Raw genomic sequence first — 8077 nt, 5'->3', positions numbered from 1 at the left:
TTTAATTTCGTTGAAGTCCGCACAATACAGTGTTTAGTAATCATAACTTTTGTAGACTCGTTGTGTGATAAAGGGGGCTGTGTTCTGTGGGGTGGATTAAGTTTAGAAGTATGACTAAGTTTCTCAGTTTCTTCACTTTTGATGCACTGGAAAGAAAATACAAATAACTGCAGTGTGACGTTGTTTCATAATTGCCACTCAAAGACAAAACTTCTAATCAACCAATGTCCTCAAGGAAAGTAGAGGGAGAGAGAGGACACACAAATTCAAAACAAAATGTAAACATACATGCAAACGCATGCACATGCCTTTGCATAGCCGTAACAGCCTTCTTCGTAACCCACCACACGCACGCACGCACGCACGCACGCACGCACGCACGCACGCACGCACGCGCGCACACTTAATACATCATTATACATGCATAATATGCACACACACGCACCTATGCATTGATTTACATATACAAAACAAAACACTCATGCACACAAACACAGACACACACACATGGCTGTGATTATGGCAGATTCCATTCTGAGGTGCAAGCGATAAAGCGACCGAAGCAGCAGAGATCACGACTGGGATTAACGTGTTGATGAGGATGAATAACTTTGTGTTCTTACCAAAACAAGTGTTGTCCTGTCTAGGGAAATGTGTGTGTGCGCGTGTGTGTGTGGGTGTCTGTTTGTGTGTGGGTGTCTGTCTGTGTGTGTGTGTGTGTGTGTGTGTGTGTGTGTGTGTGTGTGTGTGTGTGTGTGTGTGCGTGTGATCTACTTGTGACCCTGGTGTTGCTAGATGAATAAATATCAGATAAAAGCAGCACCTGACTAGGTCCAGTGAGTATAACTTCAAAGAGCAAACACATGCAATATCCGCATGAACACACGCAAACACACACGGATACACACAACCCACACACACACATATACCTTCTGCATACTACCGCTCTCAAACCTTGCCTCATAACTCATGTCTTTCTCTCCGTCCTTTTCCTTTTCTTGCTTACTTTCTTTCTTTCCAGACGCATAAAACATGCACTCACACGCACACACAAACACGCACGCACACACTCACACACAGAGGAAGACACAGAAGGTAATGCAGATGGTTTATTTGTGGCAGATTTGATTACATTGTAATTGCTTGCTGGCAGGTAAACTGAGGTGTGTCAGTGTGTGTGTTTGTGTGTGTTTACGTGTGTGTCTGCCAGCCAAGTCTAAAACCATCAGATTGCTCGCTGCCCTGATCACCCGAGATACCCTGAAGATGCTCTTATTTGTAAAGAGTGCCGGGATAATAGTATTCCTTTGTAATCATCTGTTGTGTCCTGTTATGTACACAGTCGTTAATGGAAATATGTGTGTTTGTTCTTTATTCTGTCTGCGTATTTTACCACAGCCACTTGAACTCACTCGATGAGTATTAATCCCAACGAAATAAGAACCCTCAGAATACCTTCTGAGCGCCTGTGTTTCATCTTCTCTTCTCCTCTCTCCTCCTCCTCTCCATCGCACCTCTCCTCTCCTCAATCCCCGTCTGCTTCTCTCCTCCACTCGTTTCTCCTCTTGTCCTCACTCCTCCTCTCCTCATCCCCTTTTCACTTCACCTCACTGCTCACCGACTCCTCTCGCCTCACCCTTCCTCTCCTCTCCCCTCACTCTTCCACTCCTCCTCTCCCCTCCCCCTTCACCACCTCCTCTCCCCTCACTCCTCATCAACTCCTCTCCCCTCACTTTTCATCTCAACCTTCATCTCCTCCTTTCATGTCCCCTTCTCCTCCTCTCTTCCTCTCCTCCTCTCCCCTCACCCTTCCTCTCCTCCTCTCCCCTCACCCTTCCTCTCCTCTTCTCCTCCTCTCTTCCGCTCCTCCTCTCCCCTCACCCTTCACCTCCTCCACTCCCCTCACCCTTCCTCTCCTTCTCCTCTCCTCCTCTCCCCTCACCCTTCGTCTCCTCCTCTCCCCTCACCCTTCACCTCCTCCTCTCCCCTCACCCTTTCTCTCCTCTTCTCCTCCTCTCCTCCTCTATCCTCTCCCCTCACCCTTGCTCTCCTCCTCTCCCCTCACCCTTCCTCTCCTCCTCTCCCCTCACCCTTCCTCTCCTCTTCTCCTCCTCTCTTCCTCTCCTCCTCTCCCCTCACCCCTCATCTCCTCCTCTGATGTCCCTCTCCTCCTCTCTCTCCCCCTCCCCCCTCCCCCCCCTCCAGGTGGACAGCATGAGGTGGAGGAGGGGGGACTCCTCTCTGCCCTCGTCCGTCTGCAGCGTCCCGTGTCGGACCGGTGAGAGGAAGAAGGTGGTTAAGGGGGTTCCCTGCTGCTGGCACTGCGAGCGCTGCGAGGGATACCATTACCAGGTAGTCCCAACCCCCCCTCCCCCCTCCCCCCCTAGAGACTCCGTCATCCCAGGACTTCACAACCCGCTATACTTAGTCCTTTCATTGTATTCAACCTTTAGTCCTTTAGACCTTTAGACAAACACACACACACACACATGGCTGTGATTATAGCAGATTCCATTCTGAGGTGCAAGCGATGAAGCGACCGAAGAAGCAGAGATGCGATGGGTCTACTTGGTACCCCTACCAGGTAGACCCATCCATCCCCCCTAGTCCCCATCATCCCAGGACTTCGCAACCCGCTATACCAAGTCCTCTCATCGTATTCGACCATTAGTCCGACAGGAAGCCTCATTGTGATTGAACGCTCTTCCAGAGATACCTGTACAAAATATAAGCAGGAAAATGCAAGAATCGTCCACATACATTAACACAACATCATCACGTCAACACATACTTACAAATGCAAGCATAGTTAATTTACGAAGCAAACATATAAAGAAAATAATTGTATCCACCCCAAATCGTCATAGCCTTTCATGGCCACATAATATAGTTTACAAATTAGCTAAATATCTTGGAAAGATATCCATAAGAAAAAAGGTTTTCATATGAAATCAAATGTAACCTTTACAAAAGCCTGCTCATTTATTAATATTGTGATAATGCTTCCCAGCTTATACATGGAATCATGTCAGCATGCAGCTTTCTGTTCAAGGTATTAAAAGTATGATCAGAAGTCAGATTCCCTTGGGATTGTAAATTTCTGTGGAGGAACCGAGGTAAGGACAGGGGAAGACGACGACAGATATTTTCCCCTGCATCATCCTGTTTAACCAATTAGAATTCGGCACATCATCCTCTTTAACCAATTAGATTTAACTCTCCCACAGGGCTCTCATGCAAGGCAGCACCTGTCAACATGGGCTCCCTGAAGCTGATACAAAGAATCGGCCAAAACAGCAGGATTAATATGTAATTGAGTGTTTACCTTGGAAGGAATAACCCGATTATAGACTGTCTCAAAGAGACGGTAGAATCATCAGAGTGCAGCATGGTACAATTCAGTCCGCTAAGCAGTGTGAGGCCCCAGAATCGCAACTTTTAGGCAACCTGTTTTTTGTGCAAATCCATGTGTTTTTTTAATATAAGAAATATATAATGAAATAAAGAATATTTATTTTTTTGGGGGTTATTTAATTTTGTCCTTCCTGTCTTCCTTCTCCCTTTCTCTCTTTCTAATTGGCCTACTCGCGGCTTTTCTTTTGTTTCCTTTCTTTTTCTTTCGTTCTGTCCTTCCTTTGTTTAGTTAAACATTGTTAGCACTTTTACTTTTAACCTGGGAGTGAACAAAGATGTTATGTTTGGACGTTTCCTGTTTTAGTTCTTCCTTTTTTATCGGGCTGAATGCGCTTACATTTTTACTCCCTGCTGAAGGGAATTCAACTCAATTAAAACATGATAGGTTCGCCCAAACACCAGCGCCTATCTCTGACCAACAGGTTCCATTTGAACAGCAGAGAGAGTCAAACGGGAAGCATTTATGCCTGCTAAAACCCAAACATTTGCACCCTAGAACGGTCAGTTTAGACCACTGAATAACTTTATACTTTCTACCTTCGAGTGAGATGGTTGTTCGTTTCAAAGAGTGCTCTTGAGGGCAAAGCTGAGCTATAACTGATTAAACACAGGCGCTGATGAGGAATTGGCAAGCGTTTTTTGTTTTTTTTCAAGTGTAAAAGAGTGGTGTAAAGTGGAACAGTCATCGTGAGAAATGTGTGAGTCACGATCCAACTAACCTTCGAGTTAACATCAAATTTTGTTCTTTGTTCGGAAGAAAATATATCAGTTCACATAATTGTATAGGTAAGGGAAGAAATATTTTAGGGTAAAAGTTAAAAGGCCATCATTCAAAATAACCCATATGAGAAGTGAGGAGAAGATTAGAAAACTTTCCATCAACACTGACAAGGCATTTGTCTTTTGACAAGGCACAGATTAAAAGTGATAGCATTGCAACAGAACGCAAAGCAATTTACAACCATCCGAATAAAAAGCTATTGATGAAACGTTGTCAATACAGTTGATGAAATCCTAACAACAAATGCCACCAACAAAAATCCTCCTAAGAATGTCAATGGCGATGACATTAAATTTGATTAGATCAGCAAACGTCATTGGCTGTCAACATTGAAAGAAAATATTTGCTTTTCCCTGTAAATTGCATTAGTCTCTCAATCTCTTATCATAGATATCCGTGGGATCAAACACCTAAACGGACAAATGCTGTTCTCTACCAACTGAGACACAACAAATTTCTTCACATGTAACATTTCCTCATCTTTCTCAAGGACACAGTGCCTCAAAGAGAGTTTCACGGAGAAACTTGTCGATTTTCTTTCAGCCTCACAGGCAATGAAACGTCCGCCTCAGGATTTCCGAGGTGCTCCTTATCCATTACGGACGTGTTCCCCACTGCCACGGACCCAGGATCCTGAAAGTAGACCGAAATACTCTGGATAAAATCCCTAAACAACATCCTCACCGCTATCTCCCCCTCTCCCCCCTCCAGGCCTCCGAGTTCACGTGTGAGCTGTGCCCCTACGAGATGCGCCCCGACGCCAACCGCACCGGCTGCGTGCCCATCCCCATCGTCAAGCTGGAGTGGCACTCGCCCTGGGCGGTCATCCCCGTGTTCATCTCCATGCTGGGCATCGTGGCCACCTCCTTCGTGGTGGTCACCTTCGTGCGCTACAACGACACGCCCATCGTGCGCGCCTCGGGCCGCGAGATGAGCTACGTGCTGCTGACGGGGATCTTCCTGTGCTACGCCATCACCTTCCTGATGATCGCCGCGCCCGACGTGGGCGTGTGCTCGTTCCGAAGGATCTTCCTCGGGCTGGGCATGTGCTTCAGCTACGCGGCGCTGCTCACCAAGACCAACCGCATCCACCGCATCTTCGAGCAGGGCAAGAAGTCGGTGACGGCGCCCAGGTGGGAAGTTGCTGCGCGGTTCCTCCCTCTAAAGGCTTAGTTATGGTTCCACGTCGATGCGACTCCATGGGTTTTTTTCGGACCCGTTACGTCTTTGCGGACCCTCCTTGCGCCTGACGTGCACCTCCCAAAAATGTTAACCTTGCGTTGAGGTGACGCAGCAGCAAGGGCTGTGATTGGTCCGCTCACTATAACCCGACGCAGAACCAAAGCAGGTTCACGACTGCGTCGAAGCGTCTGCTTGGTCATTGTGTGACTTAGACTCTTTTTCTAGCTCTAGTTGAGTGTGTGGGTGTGGGTGCGTGCGTGTGTGTGTGTGTGTGCGTGGGTGTGGGTGTGTGTGTGTGATACATGCATGTGTTCTGCACTATCACTATCTCCTCACAAATACAAAACGGTGTGATCGGCGGTCCACATTCTACTATGGCTTTTCTCACACCATCTTTCACAGCCACACTCAGTATCATGAGATAGGTAACAGCCTCCTTATTGAATCAGGACACCTCAGAAATCCTGAGGCAGCCATTCGACCAGCTGTCAGTTTGTCCCTGGCAAACCATTATGTCCTTGAGAGCAACTCGTGTCAGAAGAAACTCTCAAACTAGAAGTTTGTTCCCTGCATATATCTGCTATATGTTTGGTGTTATATGCGCATTCATATTTGAGATTTTATGTATATTCTGTACTTTTTCTCCGATTTTTTTTTTGTACTCTGAATTTCTCATCTGGGATTCATAACACAAGAATATTGCATCTTCTTTTATCCTTGCATCTTACCGTAGCATAATCTTACAGGGTTTAATGCAAGCAGATACAATGTTCCTCATATTCTGAATTTCCCGTCTGGGATTCATAACAGCTCACATCGTATCTCCTCCGATCTCAGCGTCTCACTTTAGCATTATCGCGATCTCCTCGTGTTGCGTAGTTGTGTGTGTTCTCCTCATGTTGTGTAGTTGTGTGTGATCTTCTCCTACTGTGTAGTTGTGTGTGTTCTCCTCATGTTGTGTAGTTGTGTGTGATCTTCTCCTATTGTGTAGTTGTGTGTGTTCTCCTCATGTTGTGTAGTTCTGTGTGATCTTCTTGTGTTGTGTAGTTGTGTGTGTTTTCATGTTGTGTAGTTCTGTGTGATCCTCTTGTGTTGTGTAGTTGTGTGTGTTCTCCTCATGTCGTGTAGTTATATTCTACTCATGTTGTGTAGTTGTGCGTGTTCTCCTCATGTTGTCTATCGGTAACAACTCTTCTTTTTGATGACACCACCTCTCCCCTCCCCCACCCTCTCCCCTCCCCCACCCTCTCCCCCCACCCTCTCCCCCCCACCCTCCCCTCCCCACCCTCTCTCCTCCCCCACCCTCTCCCCCCCACCCTCCCCTCCCCACCTCTCTCCTCTCCCCCCCCACCCCTTCTCCCCACCCTCTCTCCTCCCCCACCCTCTCCCCCCCACCTCTCTCCTCCCCCACCCTCTCCCCCCCACCCTCCCCTCCTCCCCCACCCTCTCCCCCCCATCTCTCTCCTCCCCCACCCTCTCCCCCCCACCCTCTCCCCCCACCTCTCCCCTCCCCCACCCTCTCCCCCCCACCTCTCTCCTCTCCCCCCCCACCCCTTCTCCCCACCCTCTCTCCCCCCCACCCTCTCCCCCCCACCCTCCCCTCCCCCCCACCCTCCCCTCCTCCCCCACCCTCTCCCCCCCACCCTCCCCTCCTCCCCCACCCTCTCCCCCCACCCTCTCTCCCCCCACCCTCTCTCCCCCCCACCCTCTCTCCCCCCCACCCTCTCTCCTCCCCCACCCTCTCCCCCCCACCTCTCTCCTCTCCCCCCCCACCCCTTCTCCCCACCCTCTCTCCCCCCCACCCTCTCCCCCCCACCCTCCCCTCCCCCCCACCCTCCCCTCCTCCCCCACCCTCTCCCCCCCACCCTCCCCTCCTCCCCCACCCTCTCTCCCCCCACCCTCTCTCCCCCCCACCCTCTCTCCCCCCCACCCTCTCTCCCCCCCACCCTCTCTCCCCCCCACCCTCTCTCCTCCCCCACCCTCTCCCCCCCACCTCTCTCCTCCCCCACCACCACCCCCTCCAGGTTCATCTCCCCGGCCTCCCAGCTGGCCATCACCTTCTCCCTGATCTCGGTGCAGCTCCTGGGGGTCTTTGTGTGGTTCGCCGTCGACCCCCCGCACACGGTGGTGGACTACGGCGAGCAGCGCACGCAGGACCCCGCCTCCGCCCGCGGCGTGCTCAAGTGCGACATCTCGGACCTGTCGCTCATCTGCTCGCTGGGGTACTCCATCCTGCTGATGGTCACGTGCACGGTGTACGCCATCAAGACGCGCGGCGTGCCCGAGACCTTCAACGAGGCCAAGCCCATCGGCTTCACCATGTACACCACCTGCATCGTCTGGCTGGCCTTCATCCCCATCTTCTTCGGCACGTCGCAGTCGGCCGAGCGGGTGAGTGTGTGTGTGTGTGTGTGTGGGTTGGTGTGTGTGTGTATGGGTGGACGTGTGGACGGATGGAGGCTTGGATGTGTTTTTGTCTGTGTGGAAGGGCGGCTGTGTGTTTGTTTGTGTGTGTGTGTGTGTGTGTGTGTTTGTGTGAGGGTGTTTGTGTGGGTTAGTGTATGCATGTGTAGTGTGTATATGTGAGCGAGTCTATGTGTGTGTGTGGGAAGGGAGGAGTGGGTGTGTGTATTTGTATGAAAGCGGGTGTGTGTGTGCGTGTGTGTGAGCGAGCCGTTTTGTGTGCAGGTTTTGTAACAG

At 50.2% G+C, this 8077-nt stretch overlaps 1 protein-coding gene across 1 annotated transcript in view; it reads left to right on the top strand.

The window, feature by feature from the left end:
* LOC307091688 (metabotropic glutamate receptor 8-like) overlaps positions 1-7768 on the top strand; it is a gene marked incomplete at both ends in the record, with an annotated part of 8921 nt that extends 1153 nt beyond the window's left edge. The window contains 3 exons of the mRNA XM_079759338.1: positions 2206-2352; positions 4907-5328; positions 7402-7768. Of these exons, the coding sequence (XP_079615464.1) occupies positions 2206-2352; positions 4907-5328; positions 7402-7768 (936 nt within the window). The remainder of the gene's footprint in view (positions 1-2205; positions 2353-4906; positions 5329-7401) is intronic.
* Positions 7769-8077: the final 309 nt, after the last annotated feature.

Source organism: Pollachius pollachius, assembly GCF_949987615.1.
Source record: "Pollachius pollachius genome assembly, contig: scaffold_356, whole genome shotgun sequence".
Taxonomy (NCBI): domain Eukaryota; kingdom Metazoa; phylum Chordata; class Actinopteri; order Gadiformes; family Gadidae; genus Pollachius; species Pollachius pollachius.
The sequence above is the reverse complement of the archived record's forward strand: the minus strand, read 5'-3'. Positions and strand labels throughout refer to the sequence as shown.